We start from the raw sequence: 25,974 nt of genomic DNA, 5'->3' as shown, positions 1-25,974 counted from the left end.
AATTCCTGGGTAGGGAAGATCCCTTGGAGGAGGAAATGGCAACCCACTCCAGTATTCTTGCTAGAAAATCCCACGGACAGAGGAGCCTGGCAGGCTGCAGTCCATGGGGTCGTGAAGAGTCAGACACAGCTGAGCACACACAGTGTTAGAGGGCAGGATGGTCTTTAGTTTTGGCATAGAGAAGCACAGTTTGGCTTTAAAACTTCTTTTCCTTAAATATAAGAATAATGCTACAGCAGAACCTTGAAGAAAATTAAAACTTCCTCTACCCACTAAGATACTAAAAATCACTGGTGACCTCTCTGTTCGGGGTGTTTCATTCCCATCCCTGCAGTAGAATCCAACCACTGAGCTGCCTTCTTTTTTCTAATTGTGATTTAAATAAAAACCTCTTCTGATGACTTCTGCCCGAGCACTTGAGTTCCTTACCTGGAGGGCTTCTTAACCTACAAGTTTCTGGGTCTTATCCCTGGCATTTCTGATTCATGGGTCTGAGAGGGGCTTAAGAACTTGCACTTCTGCCAATTTCATGGTTCGTGCAGATACTGCAGGTCTGGGGACCACACTCGGAGAACGTTTGCTCTTCTTCACAGGGTGGTCAGGTGTTCTTTGTAACTTGCAGTCTGATATCATTCCTCTGAACCCTTTCAAAGGTGTCGCTTCCCTTGCCAAACCCCCGAAATTGCATGGAGTAGCTCCGACCCTCTGCATTGCCTTGATTCCCCCTGTAGCCTGTTTTCACATAATTGAAGCATATTCTGTTTTCTTAAAGGTACCTGTCTATCTCTGTGCATACCATTTCTTCTGCCCATTTTCCATAGTCCAGCCCTTTGGGGATTTATATCAGTCTGGCTCCATATTAATTCTTTTTTTAAAAAAATGTTCTTAAGTAATTTGGCTGTCCTGGGTCTTAGTTGTGGTATGAGGGATTTCATCACTGTGTGTGATACTTAGTTGTAACATGTGGGATCTTGTTTCCTGACCAGTGATTAAACCTGGATCCCCTGCATTGGGAGTGTAGCATCTTAGCTGCTAGACCACCAGGGAAGTCATTTTTTTTTTTCACTTTATTTTTTTAATTGAAGGATAATTACTTTGCAAATTTTTGTGGGTTTCTGTCACACATCAACAAGAATCAGCCATAGGTACACCCATGTACCCTTCCTCCCAAACTTCCCTCCCACCCACCCCTCTAGATTGTCACAGAGCCCCTGTTTGAGTTTCCTGAGTCATACAGCAAATTCCCATTGGCTATCTATTTGACATATGGTATTGCAAGTTTCCATGTTACTCTCTCCATACATCTCACCCTCTCTTTCCTCTCCCCCCTCACCCCCCACCATCCCCTGCCTCATCCATAGGCCTGTTCTCTATGTCTGTTTCTCCATTGCCTAAAGTTTTACTTTTGTTTCAGGTTTGAAGGAGTCATTAACAAAAGAAACCACTTATTACACACAAATAAACAGTTTCAGTATTTAATAGAGGATTATATAACCTAATTTCAATATACAGTCATTAAAAGAAAAGAGAATAGAAACAATGGAGAAGAGTAACAGCTCATGCATCACCAACATCCAGGCTTAAACCGCATGCTCGGGAGTCCTGAGAAACAGCAATCTGGAGTCCTAATTGGGAAAAGGTCTTGAGCAGTGTTTCCACTCCACGGGTGAGACTTCAAATTGCAGTTTCCAGGGTTCCCACTTATAATCCCAGGCCACAAACAGATATCACCATCAATTTGCATGCAAAAATGCAGCTCTGGTTTTACTGTAACCTTTTTACAATGCTGTTTGTTTTATCTTATGAGTTAAGATGATGCTGTTAAAGTGCTGCACTCAACACGCCAGCAAATTTGGAAAACTCATCAGTAGCCACAGGACTGGAAAAGGTCAGCTTTCATTCCAATCCCAAGGAAAGGCAATGCCAAAGAATGTTCAAGCTACTGCACAATTGCAGTCATCTCACACACTAGCAAAGTAATGCTCAAAATTCTCCAAGCCAGGCTTCAACAGTCTGTGAACTATGACCTTCCAGATGTTCAAGCTGGTTTTAGAAAAGGCAGAGGAACCAGAGATCAAATTGCCAACATCCATCGGATCATCGAAAAAGCAAGAGAGTTCCAGAAAAAATTCTACTTCTGCTTTGTTGACTATGCCAAAGTCTTTGGGTGGATCGCAACAAACTGGAAAATTCTTCAAGAGATGGAAATACCAGACCACCTGACCTGCCTCCTGAGAAATCTGTATGCAGGTCAAGAAGGAACAGTTAGAACCGGACATGGAACAACAGACTGGTTCCAAATTGGGAAATGAGTGTGTCAAGGCTGTATATTGTCACCCTGCTTATTTAACTTATATGCAGAGTACATCATGTGAAGTGCTGGACTGGAAGAAACACAAACTGGAATCAAGATTGTCAGGAGAAATATCAATAACCTCAGATATGCAGATGACACTACCCTTATGGCAGAAAGTGAAGAGGAACTAAAGAGGCTCTTGATGAAAGTGAAAGAGGAGAGTGAAAAAGTTGGCTTAAAGCTCAACATTCAGAAAACTTAAGATCATGGCATACAGTCCCATCAGTTCATGGCAAATAGATGGGGAAACAATGGAAACAGTGAGAGACTATTTTTGGGGGTTCAAAAATCACTGTAGATGGTGATTGCAGCCATGAAATTAAAAGACACTTGCTCCTTGGAAGGAAAGCTATGACCAACCTAGACAGTGTATTAAAAAGCAGAGATGTTACTTTGCTGACGAAGGTCCCTCTAGTCAGAGCTGTGGTTTTTCCAGCAGTCATGTATGGGTGTGAGAGTTGGAATGTAAAGAAAGCTGAGTGCTGAAGAATTGATGCTTTTGAACTGTGGTGTTGGAGAAGACTCTTGAGAGTCCCTTGGAGAGCAAGGAGATCCAACCAGCCAATCCTAAAGGAAATCAGTCCTGAATATTCATTGAAAGGACTGATGCTGAAGCTGAAACTCCAGTACTTTGGCAACCTGATGTGAAGAACCGACTCATTGGAAAAGACCCTGATGCTAGGAAAGATTGACGTCAGGAGAAGAAGGGGATGACAGAGGATGAGATGGTTGGCTGACATCACCAACTCAATGGACATGAGTTTGAGCAAGCTCCAGCAGGAGTTGGTGATGGACAAGGAAGCCTGGTATGCTGCAGTCCATGGGGTCGCAAAGAGTTGGACATGACTGAGCGACTGAACTGAAGTGTAAGTCACAGGATATCATTAAACCCCAGTTGGCAGGCCTCTAGAGACTCAATTCCAAGACCCCACTACCTTTCTTATTTAAAGTGCTGCCTGACTAGCTGTGCTTTTGGGAGGTACAGAACACGGGCAGTGCTCAGGCAGATCAGAAGCAAGGTCAGAGGTCTGCTCTCCTGAACAAGAGTTGTTCTGAACCCTGAACAAGACTTCCTCCATTTTAATTTCCCTAACAGGAAGTCCACCACATTAGTTCTTATACTTTCTTGAAAATCAGGATGATTAATTACTAGAACACTGGTGCAGTTGCAGAGATTGTATGAAACAATTAGATGAGCTGGATTGAGAAATAACATTTATTAACTTGAATGTGCCATGTGGTACCCAGCTTGAATAATCTCTACTCTTTCTATAGGCACATAATTGTGGTCTATTTCATGTACTTTACAGGTCACCCATATAGAATTCAGTGATTCAGGTATGTTGACAGACATGTGCAACCATTAACACAAATCAGTTTTAGAACATTTGGATTACCCCAAAAAGAAATCTTGTACTTACAAGCTGTTATTCCATTACCCCTTCTCCCCAGGCTCTGGCAACCACTAATTTACTGTCTCTCTAGATTTTCGCGTTCCAGACATTTAACATTAATGGAAGCATATAACACATGATTTTCTGTGACTGGATTCTTTTATTGAGCATAATGTTTTCAAGGCTCATCCATGAATATAATGTATATCAGTACTTCATTTTTTATTGCCACATAATATTCCATTGTAAGGGCTCCCCTGGTAGCTCAGTTGGTAAAGAATCTGCCTGCAACGCAGGAGACCGTGGTTTAATTCCAGGGTCGGGAAGGTCCCCTGGAGAAGGGATAGCCTACCCACTCCAGTATTCTTGGGCTTCCCTGGTGACTCAGATGGTAAAGAATCTGCCTGCAATGTGGGAGACCTGAGTTCAATCCCTGGGTTGGGAAGATCCCTTGGAGGAGGGCATGGCAACCCACTCCAGTACTCTTGCCTGGAGAGTCTCCACAGACAGAGAAGCCTGGTGGGCTATAGTCCAGGGGTCGCAAAGAGTCAGATACAACTGAGCAACTAAGCACAGCTTTCCAGTGTATGGAACAACATTTTATTTATCCCACCATCTGCTGATGGACATTTGGGTTTCCAATTTTTGGATATTATGAATATTCTTTGAACATTCATGTGCAAGATTTTTGTCATGGACATGTATTTTCATTTCTCTTGTGTCTGTACCTAGGAGTCGAATTGCCATATTCGACTCCTAGGTCGACACATGGTATTTCTATGTTGAGTATTTTGCAGAGCTGCCAAACTGATTTCCAAAACAGCTATACACCGCTTTACTTGCCCACTGGCCTTACGTGAGGGTTTCATTTTCTCTACATCCTCATTGCACTTGTTGTTAGTCTTAATTTTAGGCATCCTAACGGTTGTGAAATGGTATCTCATTTGGTTTTGATTTGCATTTCCATAATGATTTATTGAGCATCTGTTCATATACTTATTGGCCAATTTTCTTTAGAAAAATGTCTATTGAATCCATAGCCCATATATTTATTATTTAATTTTAAAGACAAATTTGTAGAGTAGTTTGAGGCTTACAGCAAGACTGAGAGGAAGATACAGATTTCTCATGTATATTGTGCTTACACACATGCATCTCATTATCAACATTCCTCACCAGTGTGGTCCTTTTTCTTTTTTCCCTTAAAGCAAGTTATGACCCTACACTAACACATTGCAGCCTCCCAAAGTCTGTAGTTTACTTTAGGGTTCACTCTTGTTGTGTGTGCAACGAGAAAAGTGTAATGAAATGTGTCGGTCATTACAGTGTTTTCACTGCTCTAAAAATCCTCTATGCGCTCCTTGTTCATCCCTCCTCCTACTCCAGCCCCTGGCAACCACTGATCTTTCTGTTGTCTCCATAGTTCTGCCTTTTCCCAAATGTCATGTAGTTGGAATCATAAGGAATCAAAGGTATGTGACCTTTTCAGATTCTTTGCTTATTTTTAAAATCGATAGTTTGGTTGGTTGGTGTTGAGTTATTTAGGAGTTATTTACATATTCTAGATATAAATCCTAGATCAGATACATCATTTTCAAATATTTTCTCCCACTCTGGATTGCCTTTTCACACTCTTGATAACTGCTGTTCGTTGTAGAAAATTTTTAATTTTGATTTAGTCCAGTTTATTTTTTTTTAACCTACGTTTTTGGTGTTGTATCCAAAAAACCATTGCTAAATCTAATGTCATGCAGCTTCCTCTTATGTTTTATTCTAAGTTTTCCACTAAGTCTTTCATCTATTTTCTGTGAATTTTTGTATGTGGTGTAAAGTATGCGGGTCCAGTTTTATTTTTTCACATGTGACTATCCAGTTTTCCCAGCACCATTTGTTGAAGAGACTGTCCGTTTCCCTTTGAATGGTTTTGGCACCCTTGTCGAAAATCATTTGAACACATATGTGAGAGTTTACTTCTGGACTCCCTGTGCTCTCCCATTGGTCTGTATGTCTGTCTTTATGTCATTATAGCACTGTCTTGATTACTTTGATCAGCTTGGAGGTAAATTTTGAAAGCTGCAAGTGTAAGATCTCCAATTTTGTTCTTTTTCAGTATTGTTTTGGTGATTTGGAGTCTTGAGATTCCATGTGAATTTTAGGGTGGGATTTTCTGTTTCTGGGCAAAAAAAACATCATTGGGATTTGATAGGGATTGAGTTGAATCTGTGGATTGCTTTGGGTAGTGTTCACATCTCAACAATATTGTCTTCCCATTCATGGTTCCTAGATGTCTTCTCACTCAGTTATGTCTTCTTTAAGTTCTTCCAGCTATATTTTGTAGTTTTAGTATACAAATCTTTCATCTCCATGCTTAAGTTTACGTCAAAGCATTTTATTCTTTGCGATGCCATTGTAAATGGATTGTTTTTCTTAATTTCCTTTTCTGATTGTTCGTTTTATTTTTGCCCATTTTTAATTGGATTATCTTTTAATTGTTGTAAAAAGTTCTTTATATATCCTGCATGCAGTTTCCTTTTCAGATATGACTTATAAATATTTTATATCATTCTGTGTTCTTTCTTTACTAATATGAACTCTTTGCATGAAGCATGAAAACACTTCTCCCAAAATCTTTTCTTTAAAAAGATAGGAAATGTGAAGATATTTTATAAGAATTCACTGAAATATTAGACTTCTTAGCAATTTTTCTATTTGTAAAATGTGGTAGTACATTTTATAGAATAATATTTAGTGAAAAGTATGTTCATGAACACTTCAATAGCCTAGAAAATGATATATTAGGCAAGTGAAGTATAACTTAATTGTGTCATACAAATAAAATTATATTTTTTTGAAAAATCTCAAACTTATGCATGGGAAAAATGATTAGAAAGAAACCTGCCAAAATGTTTATGGTGGTCATGGAGTGACCAGGACAATAAGTATTTTGTTTTCTTCTTCCTGTCTGTTTTTGGATGTATATTTAAGGGCTTTTTTTTTTAAACTATAAAAAGTTCTTTTTAAAGGATGGTAAAAATTGTGTGGCCCAGTGGAAAAATGAAACTCATAGGAAAATGTAACATGTAATGACACAGAATGTCAGTTCCTCCGGGTAGCAGTGTAGTGTCACCCTAGAGGTGAGGGTAGCACTATGTTTCATCCTGCCTTCTTGTAGAACTAAAGAGCAAGTATTACCACATCCCCTGCCTGAGTGCTGCACACCCCGGTGAAATTAAACATCAAATCTCTAATAGTTTCCTGTAAATCTCTTGCACGCTCATCCACCTGTACTGTCTTAAGTTATATAACTGAACCAATAATACTGGGCTGATTAGTTTCAAATTCCTGAGAGAGCTGTTAGCCACTTAGAGTAAATATGAAGGATGTAGCTTATACTCCGTTGTTGAAAATTGACTTCAGGAGGTCATTTGCTTCATTATAACGCATTCCTTTGTTAGTATTGTATCCCATCAGTCTATATCACTTCAGAAAATTATGTCTTGTTTCTTACAAACATTAAAATTAATTTTTAAAAGATCTAAGTCTGCTGAAGAATTTATTCTTTTTCAACAGGCCTTGGAATAATGTTAAATGAATGTATTGTCTGCTCTAATTATCTAATTTAAATTACTACTTTAAGTAACAGCTTTGTTAACTCATATTTAGTGTGACCACATGAATCAATTTGGTAAAACAGATAATTTACTTTAAAAATCAATTACAGAAGTTGTCTGTGTTAATTGGAAATTGGCAACTGTGTAGGCAGTCATCGGTTATCACAATTAGTTGAACTGTAGAGTATTCCATTTATGATGCTTACTTAGTAGTCATTTAGTTTAAACAGAGCTGAAGGACTTTAAAGATTCCTACAGTCATTGTTTCTATTGTAAACATTCAGTACTAATTAGAAATTTGAAAAAGGGCTATAGTACAATAAAGTTTTAGTTTCATAATAGCTAAAAATAATTTCTCTGCTGTTTTAGGAGTTGGTAATGCTTCTTTTAGAGCACAACGCTGATACTACTGTTGTTAATGGGAATGGACAGACAGCAAAGGAGGTCACTCATGACAAAGAAATCAGAAACATGCTTGAAGGTAAATATTACGGATCTACTCTGGACAGCATTTATCTTCATTGTAGCCATGGCCCAGGATATAAGTAGAAAATGGCTTCTGAGATGCCAAAATAGATGACACTGAGCCTGTGCTCCAAAGATAGTGTAATTTGAGAGTCATCGATTGGAGGTAAAACTGTATGAGAGCTTCCTCAGAGCTTTTGAATTCTTACTTTATATAACATTATGGCAAGTTTTAAAAATTCAGTCTCCAGCATAATTAAAAGTAAAAATTAGCGACATGAGAGAGTACCCCTGAAAGGCTGCAGAAGTGTGATAATGAAGGAATACAGGAGCACAGAAAAGTGTGTGGTTCCTGGGAGTTGTGTGATTCTAGCAGAGATCTCTGGCCGCTCTGTTATCCTGAGGGCATCATTGTAACGCAAGGGCCGCAGTAACTTCCTCATGGATCAGCTTCATCGCTGGATGAACTTCAAAGATTTAATTACATATAAGAAGACATAGGAGGGATTTCTCTAAAATAGTTTAAGACAAAAATATTTCAATGCTTACATCAGGAAGCTTCATTTATTAGGATTGTTACCCAAATATCTAGGGCTTTGGCTGTAATTATTTTTGGGTAGTACTTCTGTAGGAGAGAAGGGAAGATTTCTTATTTACTCTCTTATGAATAAAGGTATTGAATTTTAAGTTGCAGTTTCACATACATCCTTTGTTTCTTTCCTTTGCAGTTCAGAGGAGGGCACGAAAATGTTTCATTTGAAGGGCATTGACTTATTTATTAGTAGTATTTTTATCTATGTACAAAGCACAGTCTTGCTTTTTATTACTTTCCAGTTGGCCTTGAAACCTAAAATCTCCCTTGTTTCTCTAGTTATAAGATAATGTCTGCTTGCCAGACATCTTTTAGATCAGTATTTCTACTCGCTCTTCCATTTAAAGTGAACCCTTTCATTTTTAATAAAGAAATCAACACATAACATCTTCTATAAGGCTCAGTATTTTGTGATTTTGGGGGAGATTGACCATGCTAGATGTGATCCCTGCCTTTAACAAATCATGATCTGATTGGGAGGATGAGGTACTGTCTGTTTGTAATAAGTGTTTGAAATGACTGTTCTGTCATTTTGTTTGTAATAAGATGAGAACCCAGAACTGATGGTCTCCTGATGGGCTGGGATACTGGGTTTGCATGACAAGTTGACATTTCATGGGGCTAGTTGTAAAGACATGCTCTAAGCACGCGACCTCACACCCGCACAACCCAGCTGTGTTAAGGGCAAGAGTTTGGTTGACTTGATGAGTTCTGTGATCTGTCAGCTACAGTATGATCCTGGCTGGGGAAGTGGAAGCAGAAATTGAGAGATTTTGCTCTGATTCCCTTAGCCGCATGTGATATCATTTGTGGATAACATGATAAATGGGTCAGACTACAGGGAGTGCATCCATAACCTACCAAGACCACACACTGGGAGACCAGAAACCCTATCATAGGGTAATGCGTGTAGAGATAAGAAATGTTTCACCCCAGAAGGACAGACTTTAGTAGATGTAACAATCATACTCAAGTACTTCAAGGGCTGTTATATTGGAAGATGGATATTCTTATTTGAGGCTGACCAGGGCCAGTGGATAGTCTAGTTAATGGAGTGCCAGGGAGTTTATCTTTGGGTCCAGTCTATTGTAATAGTGGCCTGGGTTGCCTTAAAAGATGTAGTGAGCTTCCCAAACACTTCTAATCCTGGGAGAGGATAGATTACTACTTCTCAGGCACTAGAGAGGACTCCGGTACCTTCTTCATATCATTTGAGTTTTTTTATTTTGAGAAATATCTAACCTATAGGAAGGTTTCAAGAATAGTACAACAAACACTTGTGCATCTGCACTTAGTCACTGGTTATTAACATTTTGCTACGTCTGGTTTATATTATTTAATGTTACTTATGTACTTTTAATTTTTTTCCTACACTATAAGGGAGTAATTTACAGACATGATACTTTAGCCCTAAATACTTCAGTATGTATGTCTTAAGAACAAGGATATTTCCTTATATAATGATCAACTTCATGAGATTTAACATCAATATCATAATATTACTATTGTAGAGTGCCCCTCTGGAGAAGGCAATGGCAACCCACTCAAGTACTCTTGCCTAGAAAATCCCATGGACGGAGGAGCCTGGTAGGCTGCAGTCCATGGGGTCGCTAAGAGTTGGATACGACTGAGCATCTTCACTTTCACTTTTCACTTTCATGCATTGGAGAAGAAAATGGCAACCCACTCCAGTGTTCTTGCCTGCAGAATCCCAGGGACGGGGGAGCCTCGTGGGCTGCCGTCTAGGGGGTCGCACAGAGTCGGACACGACTGAAGTGACTAAGCAAGCAAGCAAGAGTGCCCCTCAATTTGGGCTTTTCTCTTCTCATATTATTAGATTCAGGCTATCTGTTCTTGGCTTAGGTTGTAGTTGGCATAGGGTGAGTTTGTATGCTTTATACCAATGCTTCGTTTTAGGTACTTGATGTCATTTTGTTCTACTATTGGTGAAATTATCTCTGATCACTAGTAGTCCACTGTAAAGGTACTTACTACATAGTCCCACTTTTGTAATTAGTAAATAATCCTTGGGGAGAAAAATTGAGACCATGGTAACTATCCTGATTACCGACAAACTTCAAATCAGTGATTTTAGTGTTCATTGATAATTCTTGCCTGAATCACTCATTACTATAGAAATTGCAAAATGGTGATTTTTGTTGTTAATGAAGTATATTTGCTAGTTTCTCACCTGCATTTCAGGTGTACTGCTATTTAACCTACCCTGGGCATGTATGTGAGTGTCTTCTCAGGATAGAGTTAGGCTTCATGATCTTTGTGGTCTTCCCTAACTCTGAATTCTGATTGAAAAGAGCTAGTTTACAGTCATATAACATTTAAAATTTAAAGGACAAATTATTTGGGGGGGTAGAGTATTGGCTTTAAAAACATTTTTGAGGTATAAAATATATAGATAAAAGTACACATTAATAATGTATGGCTTGCTGTTTTCACAAGGGAACATATCCATGTAAACAGCACCCACATCAAGGAATAGAATATTACTGGCACTCTAGAAACTTTAAGTCCCTTAAACTAGAGTACTTGTTTTTATTGACTAGACCAACAGTCTTTTTTTCAGTGTCCAGAATGAATATAGGACAGGAACATAAGCAGAGTTTTCACCTCTAGATCCTGTTTGCCTTCATTTATGAGCCTAGACAATCTAGAGAGAAATCGTAGGGAAACATAATGACCCTTCCTTAAAGTCTGGAATGATCATTATTAAGCATTGTTTGATTATTCAGAGACTATTTATTGGCTAAACATGCACTGTGCCAAATACTGTCATAAGTGCCTAGGATACACAGAAGAGTAAAAACAGGTACCTGACTTCAGGCATGACTGTGGGGACAAAGAGCAGCTCTGGGAAATACATGCAGTAGCAGAGGTATGTAGGGAAGGCTAGGGACTGTCCTCCAAAGCTCACAGACCGGTGGCCGTAGAACCAGGGAGAGGAAAGGCTGAAGAGCATCAATTCCAGCGAAAGAAGGCAGTACTGGGAGCCTGTATGGAGGCTTGGCAGCCTTCTTCCAAGATGGAAAGGGAGGGGATCTGGGTGTGGAAATAAATATGTGAGAATAGCAGATGCTGGTATATAGTAATGTTAGTTCTTTAGACAAAGCTAAACTGGTTCCAGCTATTCTGGCATTCAAGCTTTGTGTTTCCTGTAGTTCAAATGCACGGGCATGCATAGTGTCTTGAACAACTGTTAGTGCATAGTAATTACTAACTATTAATAAATGTTCGTTATTTCTCAGGAAGACCTGGGAAAATTTTATACCTCCCCTGCAGCCTTTGCACAGGACCTTATACACATATTTTAAGGGGGATTATTGCTAACCTTTCTATCAAATTGCTTCTTTTCTGCAAGCCAAAACAGAACTCAGATATAGTAGAAATGAGACCTTATTACATATTCTACTGTCTTAAATCAGATTGCTGTCATTCCCTGCAATTGTGAGCAGCACAGAGTAATGGTAAGAGCAGGTACTCTGAAACCCACCTGCCCAAGTTCAAATCCCAGCTCCTCCATGTCCTGACTGTGACTTAGATTAAGTTTCTGCCTCAGTTTCTTCACCTATAAAATTGGGAAAATAGTAATGCTTCAAAGAGTAGCTATACAGATTTAGTGAGTTAATATTTTTTAAGTGTTTTGAAAGGTATTTGGCATTTGTTAAGGACATAAAATATTCTTATAAAAATCCGGACTTTATCTATAAACCTAAATATATTTATATGGTTTGTATGTCTTAGTGGACATGAGTATGAGCAAACTCCAGGAGACAGTGAAGGACAGGGAAGCCTGGCTTGGTGCAGTCCATGGGGTTGCAAAGAGTTGGACACGACTTGGTGACTGAACAACAACAATAATGTCTTCCTATTAACACTATTTCTTATTGTTACTTTTCACATTCTAAAGTTCTGGAAGATATGAGCGCCTCTCCCCACTTAATCTGTCTTTCCAAGGCACATAAATAATAATATTTCAGCATAAAAAAATAATTGATAATTATCTGTGATGGGTATTGTAGTGAGTAACATACTTAAAGACCTCTAAATTGAAAACATAAATTCATCTGAACGTGAGGGAAGTCCAGCTCTGTAATCTGAATCTGAGGCAGTGAGAATAATAATGAAGTCTCACAGCATTTGAATCACAATTCAAAACATTGTGACTTCTCTCACCACGATCCCTTTATTCTTTACGCATCTCTGTGATAAATGTGCTAATAGGATCCAGCCTAGAAATAGAGTAATATGTACTTCTCCTTTTGCAGCTGTAGAAAGGACTCAACAAAGAAAGCTTGAAGAATTACTTTTAGCAGCAGCAAGAGAAGGCAGAACAGCAGAACTTACAGCTCTGGTAAAAAAAAATAATAATAATAATAAATGTGTTATTTCTTTACGCTGTGGGAAATTTTCGATCTAATGTTCAGTTCATAACGTAGTCAAACTGTGGGACCAAAATACTCGAGATCAGAGTGATCAGAGTAATAGAGTAGAAGTCTTTAAATATCTAAAAACACAGTCTGGTGATACTTTTAAGCAGGATTCATTTTACATGATGGTGTTTTTCTCTGATTTACTTCCACACTTTCTACTGAAAACCTAATGGTTAAGAAGCTGGTTTTTCAAGGTAAACGTTTAATGTTAGGATAGTTTTCTTTTTTTAAATGATTAAGCCAATTTAAAATTGACGTGTAATGTATAGAATCCTATAAAGGAATATCTTTCTCTAATTTTGATGAGTAATTACTTCTGAAAGGTGTGCTGTACTTCCAGAAATTAACATACAGACAAGGGACATTAGTTTTGAAATATTTATATCATGTTAGAACAGGCGGAAAACTTTACCAATTTTATTTTTTTCTCCTTAGGAGACCTACTTTCCAGTTTCCATTTCCTGAAAATAGTCTCATTAAACAAAAAACTCTGAATGTGTTCTAAATTCAAGACTGAAGCACCGCTGTTTGCCTTAAAGTTATTTCAGCTTGCTTGAAAAGGCTTCTCTGGTTTCCAAGTATGGGGCCTAAAATGTTTCTTATAAACGTTCTGAAATGGAGACTGTAAAGAATTGTTTTTAAAGGAGTCAACCAGGAACAACAAATTCAGTAGCCCTTTAACATTTACACACTTAACGTTTATGGCTTTAACTCTTATGAATGGCTGTCTCTGGTAGACCAGTTTGTAATCTGTTGTCGCAAGTGTGAATTGCAAGACTGGTGGGAGCGAGCGGATCTTCGTGGAATCCCAGTGCCCCGGCTTGGAGTGTGGTGTCTGTGGTCAGGGAAGTGTGGGACCTGAGCCCCCATGGCAGCTTGAGGGGAGCATGCAGGGTGATGTGGGTTCACTGCTTTTCCGAGCAGGAAGCCACTGACAGTCGAGATGCTAGGGAGCCCAGCTGTGCCCAGGCTCAGGAGCGGGAGAGTCCACCTGAACTATTGGCTATGTGGTTTTATGGGAGAAAGGCTGTCTTCGGCATATAATTCACATTGCATCTCTTCAATTGTTAGCTCAACCGGCCGAATCCTCCTGATGTTAACTGTTCGGATCAGTTAGGCAACACACCCTTGCACTGTGCCGCTTACCGGGCCCATAAACAATGCGCCTTAAAGCTTCTGAAAAGCGGAGCAGACCCGAATCTGAAGAACAAGAATGGTAAGCATGGCGGTGACAGCCATTGATGGTCATTTTGAAGTTATAAAAAAAGCGTTTTGTTTTAGTATCCAGCCTGTGTTAAACTGTTTAATTTTGAAGTCAAGGCATTTATACAAAAGAAAAAATTTATTGATTTACTTCCCAGTTAAGACCTAAATGTTTAATAATGCCTATTTCACCTGAGGCACTAAAGATGGCTTAAAATCTGATTCCTACTCTCAAGGGGAGGAAACGTTCCGTTCAGTCGCTCAGTTGTGTCCGACTCTTTGCGACCCCGTGAATCGCAGCACGCCAGGCCTTCCTGTCCATCTCCAACTCCCAGAGTTCGCTCAAACTCAAGTCCACTGAGTCGGTGATGCCATCCAGCCATCTCATCCTCTGTCGTCCCCTTCTCCTCCTGCCCCCAATCCTTCCCATCATCAGGGTCTTTTCCAATGAGTCAACTCTTTGCATGAGGTAGCCAGAGTATTGGAGTTTCAGCTTCAACATCAGTCCTTCCAATGAACACCCAGGACTGATCTCCTTTAGAATGGACTGGTTGGATCTCCTTGCAGTCCAAGGGTCTCTCAAGAGTCTTCTCCAGCATCACAGTTCAAAAGCATCAATTCTTCAGCACTCAGCTTTCTTCACAGTCCAACTCTCACATCCATACATGACCACTGGAAAAATCATAGCCTTGACTAGACGGACCTTGGCAAAGTCATGTCCCTGCATTTTAATATGCTGTCTAGGTTGGTCATAACTTTCCATCAAGTAAGTGTCTTTTAATTTCCTGGCTGCAGTCACCATCTGCAGTGATTTTGGAGCCCCAGAATATAGGTTCTAATTATTTGTGGTAGTTTTGTTCTATTAATACAGTGTTGCTGGGACCTCTGAATTAGTGGATACTGAACCATTGCTCATAAGGAAAATACAGAGTGAGGCTCCTATGAGCCTTTGGTCACAGCATTCCATCCACAGATCGCACGTAACCTTGTTTTATGTGAGCCTCTGTGTAAAAACACCTTGTTTAATGTATATTATTGATGATTAGCATTGAGCTCACTCCCAGGAACATCATATCTCAAGCCTGAACTAGGATCCTGTAACATGTCTTCTGTCTGGAAGGCGCGTCAGAGGCTCCTTGAGCTTATGAGCACTAGACAGCACTTCACACCATGCTTGGGGGCAGTTTCAGCAGTGAAATCACCAGAAACAAGAAGCAAGGAAGGTGGAAAATGCGGCCCTAGGTAGACTGTGACGGGGACACTTGTTTACAGTCTGAGAGCTGAGACAAGAGGGCAGAGCATCAGCCTTTCCACTTCAGGGAACTAATGCATCAGAAGACTCACATTTTTTTCTCTTAAAAAAAAAAAGTTTATTTAATCAGCCTTTGAAGGCACCTAGTTTGTGTATGAAACAAGGCAGTAAAATGGCAAATGTACAGGGTTCATGATGGGTGGAAACATGGAGGGGTGGGCAGAAGACTCCAATTTTTTATTAATCTGAATGTGTCTGTGAATGACCAGAAAATTGCCATGAGTATTGATCAGTGATAAGTGAATTTTAACAATAGGCAAGTTTGTAAATGCGGAGTCCTCAAATAATGAGGATAGACTTATACACCCAGGACAGTGTCGATGACAGTCGGGTAACCTTAAGAGAAGCTGCAGGGTGTGTCTTGGGTATTCAGTGGAGGGACATCCCAGTAGGGCTGCTCCACATCCCCTTTTGTGGACCTGGAGGACTGGAATTTACAGTTCCTGAGCAGGGGAAGACGGTAGGAGGGGCAGGTGAGCAGATGCTAAGAATTAGGGGCTCGGTTTTTAAGACATTACAATTCTAAAATACTATGATGTAATCCACATGATAGAGTTAGAAAAAGAACTTTGAGTCTAGGGGGGAGGGGTCAGTAGAGATACAAATTTGGGGATCATGTGTAAAAGTTAGATCTAGATGGATCAGAGATGTGAACATAAGAGTTAAAACCATAAAAATGTAGAGCAAAATGCAGGAGAAAATCTTAGTTATCTTGGGTTTTGCAAAGATTTCTTAAATATGACACAAAAAGTATGAGTGATAAAATATTGATAAATTGGACTTTATTAAAATTAGAACATTTTCCTCTTCGATAGGCACTGTTATGAAAATGCAAGTTATTTTATGGGAGGAAATATTGGCAAAACATATACAACAATGAACCTCTATCTAGGATATATACAGAACCTTTATAACTCTAAGAGGAAGATAACCCAATTCTGAAAAGTTTCGGCCATTTCACCAAAGATACACAGATGGCAAAAATCACATTACTAAAAGATCCATATAGAGGTATAGAACTTAAAATTCATTTCCATGAAAAAAGTGCATTCACATAAATACAGGGAGTATGTACCATGATGTTTATTTCAGCTCTATCTAAAATATTAAAAAGGTGGACATAAGCCTAACAGCTCAAATCAGCTGATGTTTGCTTTAATACTTGCAGTAATACTAAAATCGATAGAACAGGGGCTACTTATATCAATGTGGATAAATAAAACAATGAGCAAAGAAAGGAAGTTGTAGCATAATAGATAAGCCATTATTTCGATATTAACACCATACTGAACATGTGAAAGCACTTCATGGGGGACTTCCCTGGTGGTCTAGTGGCTAAGACTCTCTGTGGTCCCAGTGTAGGGGGCCCAGGGTCGATCCCTGGATGGGGAATTAGACCTGCATGCCACAGCTAAGAGTCCACATGCTGCAACTGAGACCCAGTGCAACCAAATAAATAGACAAATAAAAAGAAAAAAAAATTTTAAAAACACTTCATGAGTACATTCCTATATAATAAAAGGGGAAAATCACGCTTGGGAATGATGATACTACCAATTTGTGTCCTCAAAAAAATGAAAACAAAATAATAACGCTGGAAGTGGGGAAGAATCATCATGATTACCTTTGAAAGTTAGTAGCAGTTTACAGAAGGATTGAAGGGTAAACTTCTAAAAGTAATGGAAGGTGGATACAGATATTTGGAAAGTTCAGCATGCCTGTTAAAAGATGTTAATGTGTTCTTGATAAAAGTTAAGATGGTGCTTTTTGAGAAAGTATTTTTTTCTTACCATAAGAGTAAGAAAAAAATAATAAGTTTTTAAAAAAATTTTTTATTTTTTAAAAAATAAGAGTTTTTCTTTTTTTTTTTATACTTTTAAAAGCTTTATTTTTTAATACTTTAAGAAATATATACTTTTAAAAGCTCTTCTATACTTTAGGAGAGTGTATGCTATAAGTACATACAGCATGATTCTTTAAAAAATAACTAATATATTAAAAAATGTTTAATTTTTAAAATTTTGAGATAATTGAAAATTCCTAGGAAGTTGCAAAGAGTATATATCGAGGTTATCTATATTGTTCATCCAGTTGCTTCCAATAGTGATGTCATACATTACCATAGAACAACATCAAAAGAAGGAAGTTAACCCTGGAACAATGTGGGTGTGTAATTCTGAGCTATTGTATCTGGTGTATAAATTCACATCACCATCACAATCAAGATTTTGAATAATCAGATCACCCCAAAGATCTCCATCCTGCTTGAACAAACACACGCCCCTGATCCACATCATCCTTAATCCCTAGAAACCATTAATTTGGCCTTTATCCCTACATTTTGTCATTTTGAGTGTTATATAAATGGAATTATACCGAGTGTGACCTTCAGTTTGCTATTTTCCATTTGGTATAACACCCCTGAGATCCATCCACGATGCTGTGTGTATCAATAGCTAATCCCCTTTTACTGTTGGGCAGTATTCTTAGGGTGGGTGGTGGTGGTGTTCAGTCGCCAAGTCATGTCCAACTCTTGGAGATCCCATGGACTACAGCACACCAGGCTTTCCTGTCCTTCACTATCTCCTGGAGTTTGTTCAGTCTCATGTCCATTGAGTCAGTGATGCCGTCCAACCATCTCATTCTCTGTTGCCCCCTTCTCCTCCTGCCCTCAGTCTTTCCCAGCATCAGTCTTTTCCAATGAGTCAGCTCTTTGCATCAGTGGCCAAAGTATTGGAGCTTCAGCTTCAGCATCAGTCCTTTCAATGAGTATTCAGGGTTGATTTCCAGTAGGATTTACTGGTTTGATCTCTTTGCTGTCCAAGGGACTCTCAAGAGTCTTCTCTAGCACCACAATTCGAACACATCAGTTCTTTTGGTGCTCAGCCTTCTTTATAGTCCAACTACCACATTCTACTACCATAAGAGTAATAGTGTCTGCATTTTAGGAAGTTTTAAAAATAGAGACAGAACATAAATTACTACAATACAGCCTCTGGTATTTTGGCATATTATATACCATTCGAATTTATTCTCATACCTATTTTTGAGCATTTTTTAAAGTTTCAAAGCATGCTTCTTTTTTGTGGCCAAAATGAGGAAAATGAAGACACTGAAAAATAATCACCTCTACCCAAACACCCAAAGATTTAGGTTTTAGTCGCTATTCTATGGTAGACTAGATTTTTAAAATTTTAAATAATAGATACCAACTCGAGAGTATAAGCAAAAGAAGGATCATATATTATTAATATAAGAATACAGAAGTATCTCTCTATTTCAAAACAGGAAATGCTGTTCACCATCAGAGGGCATGGAATAAACAGGATGCTGTTAGGCCCCAAGGGGGCTGCCACTCATGGTGTGCGTGTCTCTCTTCACTGTGTGGCCCCTCATTTCTGTCTCTTAGCAGATGAGCTCTCTTGTTTTCCGGTGTACATGAGGGAAGATGGCCGCCTGGCAGCTACATTCGGTGGATCATTATCTGTTAACCTGAGTTTTAAGTGGGAGGCGGTGTGATGGCGCCCACTTGTGTTACGTGTCCACCACTGGTACAGCCAATAGGAGTTGGGTGGAGGTACACACACGGTGACTGGGGTCTTCCCCTGCAGGGTGTAGAAAGGGCAGAGGGTGCCCAGAGGATGGTGGTAAGTATGGGCCGGCAAACACCTAAGACAGTATTTACCATTCTAGTTTATGGCTTGTAAATAGAGTGGACATATTAAAAACCTACTTATATTAAGCATCAGCAGTTTTCCATGTTATTCTTGGAAGCATGGTCTTCATAGCTCACCTTCTGCGTAGTATTTTGTGTGAATATAATGTGCTCCATGTCCCCAAACCTTCAGCGATAAGAACAATGATAATTTCTGTATTTTTTATGACTAAATTTTCCAAGTCTTTTAAAACAAAGATGTTTTAAGTCAAACTTGTTGGTCCTCCTCTTTGATTTCTTCTAAAACCACTAAGCTTAGGTAGCAGTTGGGGTATACCAATTCTGTTCTCCCCTAGTGTGTCTGAGGCACGTTTATTCAACACATGCCGAGCCTCTGCTGTGGTAGTTACTGGCGACCCAAAAGTGAACAGAGTCTGTCTCCACGCTCTTGGAGCTTGTGTTCTGGTGGGAGGAGACAGACAAAGCAAAAAATATGTTCAGTGTCGGGCAGTGATGTGCGGAAAAATAAAACAGGCCAAAGGGAATAGAGGGTGAGTCAGTGGGGCTGTTGTTTTGGGAAGCAGGGAGGGGAGGGAAGGGAAGGTCGCGCTGAAGTGACCTTGAGCAGAGAGCCAGACCAAGGACAGGAGGGAGCCCTGGTGAGGGATTCAAGCAGAAGAGCAGTGAAAGCAGAGGAGAGGCCAGTGTGAAAGCTCAGGGTAGGCGGGCACTTGGCATATTTGAGGAAGAGCTGCCTGGGTGCCTAGAAGGTGCTCATCAGGGAGAGTGGTACCTCCAGACAGTAGCCAGAGGCTCAGCCCTGCTGGCCAGTGTGGAGGGTTTTGAGCAGAAAAGGTGATGTGAGCATGTACTTAGGATGTGAGACCCTCAACTTGCTAATCACTTGCCTCTGCAGCCTTCATCAAAGCGTCTATCCATTCCTCTTCCATTGCTCTGTTACCCCTTTCTCATCCACTTGAAGCACTGACTGTGTGTTCTCTGTTCTCACTCATTGCCTCATCTCTCACCTTCCTTCACCAGTGTAGCACTTTTAATGTTTGTTTGTTTAAGGTTTTATTAGCTGGTAATCTTTCCCCGTACTATTCTTTGTTGAGGATTTTCCTTGACAGTCTTTCCTCAATTGTTTTTCCAAATGGCTGTAATTTTCTTAGGTTCTTAGTAAAAATGCCGTTGGCCCCTAATTGAGATTGCATTTTTTGTAAATTAATTTGAGGCGTGTTGACATTTGTATTTGGTTTTCCCATTAAGGGCCAAGTCTGTATCATGCGAAAATTTAAAAACAGGATCATTCCTGTTTTTTACTTTATTTTGTTGTGGTTGATAAAAGGCGGTGCAATTCTGAAATAGCTGGTTATGGTGCCCAACCAGGAAAGAAAGCTATTTCATTCAGTTCAAAAAACATTTTATTAAATTCTCATGATGTGCTAGGTACTGTGGACATTGAATCCGGAAAGGAGGGCTCTGTATGGGATTTCAACTGGTTGGCATGAGTTCAGAATTTATTTTTGGTGTTAGGACAGAATTCTGTGAAAGAAATCACATTGTCTTTCTCTCTACCTAAAGGAATAGTTTCTCAAAAGTGCGCTGTAGATGGAATAAAAATAACAAGTTGCCAGAGCTTTTCAGAAGACATCCTCGTATGTGCTGGCTAGAAAACCTAAAGTGATTATCAGTTGCTCAGTTAACATTTTAAAAAGTTTTTTCCCAAGAAAGTAATCTGTGGCCAGTCTAAGTTTTATCCATCAGCAGTCTGATAAATCTACCTCAAAAATAAATCTCAAACCCAGGTACTTTTCTCCATACCTACTGATGTCTCCATTTTGCTACTAACTCTCTAGTTCAAGCCACCGGTATCTCTTTTTTAAAATCAATCTTTATTGTAGTATGGTTGATCTGTAATGTTTTAGTTTCTGCTGTACAGCAAAGTGAATCAGGTATACATACCCATATATCAACTCATTTTTAGATTCTTTTCTCATATAGGTCATTACAGAGTATTGAGTAGAGTTCCCTGTGCTCTACAGTAGATTATTAGTTATCTTTCTCTAGCAGTGTGAGTATGTCAATCCCAGTACCCCAATTTACCCTCCCTGAGCGCCAAAGAATTGATGCTTTTGAACTGTGGTGTTGGAGAAGACTCTTGAGAGTCCCTTGGACTGCAAGGAGATCCAACCAGTCCATTCTGAAGGAGATCAGCCTTGGGTGTTCATTGGAAGGACTGATGCTAAAGCTGAAACTTCAGTACTTTGGCCACCTCATGTGAAGAGTTGACTCATTGGAAAAGACTCTGATGCTGGGAGGGATTGGGTGCAGGAGGAGAAGGGGACAACAGAGGATGAGATGGCTGGGTGGCATCACTGACTCGGTGGACGTGAGTTTGAGTGAACTCCGGGAGATGGTGATGGACAGGGAGGCCTGGTATGCTGTGATTCATGGGGTCGCAGAGAGTCGGACACAACTGAGCAACTGAACTGAACTGGTGACCATAAATTTGTTTTCTATACCTGTGACTATTTCTGTTTTATAAGTTCATTTGTACCTTTTTTTAAAAATTTCACATATAAACAACGTCATATGATTTTTGTCTTTCTTTGACTTACTTCACTCAGTATGACAATTTCTGGGACCATCCATGTCACTGCAGATGGCATTATTTCATTCTTTATTTGTGGCTGAGTAGTATTCCATTGTATATATGTACCACATCTTTATCCATTCCTCTATGGATGGACATTTAGGTTGCTTCCATGTCCTGGCTGTCATAACTAGGGCTACAGTGGACACTGGGGTGCGTGTATCTTTTTTGAGTTATGGGTTTTATCCAGATACATGCCCAGGAGTGGGATTGCTGGATCATATGGTAGGTCTGTTTTTAGTTTTTTAAGGAATCTCCATATTGTTCTCCATAGTGACTGCACAAACATATATTCTCACCAACAGTGTAGGATGGTTCCTTTTTCTCTACACCCTCTCCAGCATTTATTATTTGTAGATTTTTGATGATGATGGCCATTCTGACCAGTGTGAGATGATATCTTATTATAGTTTTCATTTTCATTTCTCTGATTTTGAATATCTTTTCATGTGCCTCTTGGCCTATGAGAAATGTCTATTTAGATCTTCAACCCATTTAAAAATTTTTTTTTTATGTTGAGCTGCATGAGCTGTTTGTATGTGACTAGTATCTTTCACCTGGACCTTTGCTTTGTAACTTGTATCCTTGCTTTTCTCTTGCTCACATTTACAAGCTTTTCCCACACAGGCACTGTAGTGATCTTTTTTTTTTTTTTTTTTACTTTTTATTACAGAAATTATCAGAGCTTAAAAAAGAGTATAATTGATGTAAAAATTATCCTCTCTCAGGCATTATCAATAATCCACTCACCAGATGTCATATTATTTTGTCTATAAATACTTAAATTCTTTTTTACAAGATACGGTCGTCTTTAAAAAAAATAATGTGATAGTTGCACAACTCTGTGAATATACTAAAAACCATTGAATTGTACACTCTAAATGAGTAAATTATATGGTGTGTGAATTCTCTCAATAGAGCTATTAAATAGCCACAATGGCACTATCCTGTTAATAATTTTATAATTTCTCAAAAATCATCAAATAGCTAAAGTCCACATTTCCCCAGATATTCTTGAAAAGTTCTTTTAACACACTTAGACAGAGTTTGAAACATAAGTCAGATCATGTTATTCTTTTAGCTAAAACCTTTCTGTGGCTTTCCATCATATTTAGGCTAAAACCCAGACTCCTTGTACTGGTTCACAAAAATGTGACCTACCAGCAAGCCCTCGCAGGATGTGACTTCTCACTCCCTCTGCCTCTCTCTTGCCCACCTAACTGTTCCTACCAGCAAGCCCTCGCAGGATGTACTTCTTGCAGGATGTACTTCTCGCGCCCTCTGCCTCTCTCTTGCCCACCTAACTGTTCCGAACAGCAGGCCCTCGCAGGATGTGACTTCTCGCGCCCTCTGCCTCTCTCTCGCCCACCTAGCTGTTCCTACCTCAGGGCCTTTGCATCAGTTGTTGCCTCTGCTTGCAGGGCCTCTCCCCTGGTTTCTCATAAGGCTGGACCCCTTTAGTTTAAACATCCTCCCTCAGAAGGACTTTCCCCATCACTCTTCTAGTCTCCAATCTGAAGTGGCATCTCAGTCATTCTTTTTCAGAACATTCACTTAAAAATGTTGGCATAGCGTGGGTGGTGGTGGTTTAGTTGCTGAGTTGTCTGACTCTTTGCAACCCAATGAACTGCAGCATGCCAGGCTCCTCTAACCTTCACTATCTTCTGGAGTTTGCTCAAACTCATGTTCATTGAGTCAGTGATGCCATCCAACCATCTCACCCTCTGTGGCCTCCTCCTCCTCCTGCCCTCAGTCTTTCCCAGTATCAGTCTTTCCAATGAGTTGGCTCTTCGCATCAGGTGGCCAAAGTATTGGAGCTTCAGCATCAGTCCTTCCAATGAATAGTGAGGATTGATTTCCTTTAGGATTAATTGGTTTGATCTCCTTGCTGTCCAGGGGACTCTCAAGAGTCTTCTCCAGCACCAGAGTTCAAAAGCATCAGCTCTTCAGCCCTTAGCCTTCTTTATGGTCCAGCTCTCACAGCCATACTTGACACCTGGAAAAACCATAGCTTTGAGTTTACAGACCTTTGTCAGCAAAATGATGTCTCTGCTTTTTAGTATGTTGTCTGGGTTTGTCTTAGCTTGGGTTATTATTTGCTGTATTCCATTTTATTGTCTGTCTTTCCCTTTTTCTATATCACCCCCCCCCCCAATTTTTTTTCTGTCTTCTTCACTACTGAATCCCAAGTGCCTGAAATATTGTCATATAATAGACTCATTAGACAATTTTACTGGAGAAGGTGATGGCACCCCACTTCAGTACTCTTGCCTGGAAAATCCCACGGATGGAGGAGCCTGGTGGGCTGTAGTCCATGGGGTGGGGAAGAGTCAGACACGACTGAGTGACTTCCCTTTCACTTTTCACTTTCATGCATTGGAGAAGGAAATGGCAACCCACTCCAGTGTTCTTGCCTGGAGAATCCCAGGGATGGGGGAGCCTGGTGGGCTGCCGTCTATGGGGTCACAAAGAGTCGGACACGACTGAAATGACTTAGCAGCAGCAGACAATTTTACAAAAAATTGTCCTACACATACCAGGTGATTGGTATTTAGAGAAAGTTTATTTGATAGAATGTGTCACTTCCTGTGTAAATAGAGTTCCAGTCTGATAGGTTATTTCTTCAAAGACCTGGGTTGTTTTTTTTTTTTGTAAATATCTTTTGTTTCTCTGGGCTTCCCTTGTGGCTCAGATGGTAAAGGTTTTGCCTGCAATGCAGGAGACCCAGGTTCAGTCCCTGGTTGGGGACGATCCTCTGGAGACAGGAATAGCTACCCACTACAGTATTCTTGCCTGGAGAATTCCGTGGACAGAGCAGCCAGGTGAGTTACAGTCCGTGGGGTCGCAAAGAGTCGGACTCCACTGAGCGACTAACACTTTCACTTTTGTTTCTCTAGGAATTGGAAACTCTTGAGGGTACGAGATGATTGTTTTGCATCCTTCACATAGTACTCTGCTCACTTCAGAACTCATTAATTTACACACAAGTTCTGTTTTTGTCACTTGGTAAAACACAGAGTGCTTGTGTGTGTGAGCTTGAGAAAGTTCCCATGGCACCTTGCTGGTTTCATTCTCTGTGACCCCTTTTTCCTTTTGTCCTCAGTTATGGATCATCACAGACTTCGTCTGTGAGTTGTCTCTGCCACCTGTTCTCCAGCGAGATAGCTTAAGAGCAGCTGTGATGAGCTAAATGATGCTCCCCCAGTGATGTGGTTAGTTGAGTATCTGGAGATAGTGAGAGAATCCTGAATTCTCCAGGTCGGCCCAGTGTAATCACGAGGGTCCTTCCTTTTGGGGAGGAGGCAGGAGGATCAGAATATTGAGAGAGAAAAAAATGTAAACAGAGGTTGGAATGATGCACTTTGAAGATGGAGGGAGGGACCACAAATCAAGGGATGTAGGCGACCTCTGGAAAAGGCAAAGAAAGAGATGCTCCCCAAGAGTCTCCAGAGGATGGCAGCCCCACCAGCGCCCTGGTTATTGGACCAGTGAAACTGAGTGTGGATTCATGACCTCCCCAGCTGCATGGGAATCATTTGTATTGTTTTAACCCACAACATGCGTGCTAAGTCGCTTCGGTCTTGTCTGACTCTGTGCGACCCTATGGACTGTAGCCTGCCAGGCTCCTCTGTCCATGGGATTCTCCAGGCAAGAATATTGGAGTGGGTTGCTGTGCCCTCCTCCAGGGGATCTTCCCACCCAGGGATCGAACCCATGTCTCTTATGTCTCCTGCATTGCAGGGGTAATTAATTACAACAGCAATAGGAAACTGACGGATTGACTTTTGGCAAGAAAGCCTGAACGATCACAGAACTTATCCAGAGTGTTCAGAATTTAGTTTGATTTGTTGGCTTAATTTGTTACTGAAAAAGAGGCTGTAAAGAATTGAGATGGCAACTTCAGGTAGGTGATTTGGGTCGTAGTTGATGGAATAGGAAAGATTATTACGTGCTGTCATAGCAGCATCAGTTTTATAGTAGAATTAAGCTCTTGATGGCTTGCTTTCTTGTATTTTACACAGATCAGAAGCCTCTTGATCTTGCCCAGGGTGCTGAAATGAAACATGTTCTTGTTGGTAATAAGGTATGTGGTAATGGATTGCATTTGTATATGTAGAAAAAAAATTGGGGTTCTTGAAACACATAGATGCGCTTTTAACAAAAACGTGTTTTTTTAAATAGATTGTACACAAAGCTTTGAAGCGATATGAGGGTCCTCTCTGGAAGGTAGGTTGGAATGCGTTTTTAATTATAATACCTGGAAAAAAGATTTCTTAGGTGATCC

At 40.0% G+C, this 25,974-nt stretch overlaps 1 protein-coding gene across 3 annotated transcripts in view; it reads left to right on the top strand.

The window, feature by feature from the left end:
* The window catches only part of OSBPL1A (oxysterol binding protein-like 1A), a 234,197-nt gene that overhangs the window by 36,155 nt on the left and 172,068 nt on the right, over positions 1-25,974 (top strand). For all 3 annotated transcript variants that reach the window (XM_010828928.1, XM_010828930.1, XM_010828929.1), the window contains 5 exons: positions 7,731-7,842; positions 12,699-12,784; positions 13,935-14,079; positions 25,712-25,773; positions 25,872-25,916. In XM_010828928.1, the coding sequence (XP_010827230.1) occupies positions 7,731-7,842; positions 12,699-12,784; positions 13,935-14,079; positions 25,712-25,773; positions 25,872-25,916 (450 nt within the window). The remainder of the gene's footprint in view (positions 1-7,730; positions 7,843-12,698; positions 12,785-13,934; positions 14,080-25,711; positions 25,774-25,871; positions 25,917-25,974) is intronic.

The sequence above is a fragment of the Bison bison genome, unplaced genomic scaffold, assembly GCF_000754665.1.
Source record: "Bison bison bison isolate TAMUID 2011002044 unplaced genomic scaffold, Bison_UMD1.0 scf7180017864498, whole genome shotgun sequence".
Lineage (NCBI taxonomy): Eukaryota > Metazoa > Chordata > Mammalia > Artiodactyla > Bovidae > Bison > Bison bison.
The sequence above is the reverse complement of the archived record's forward strand: the minus strand, read 5'-3'. Positions and strand labels throughout refer to the sequence as shown.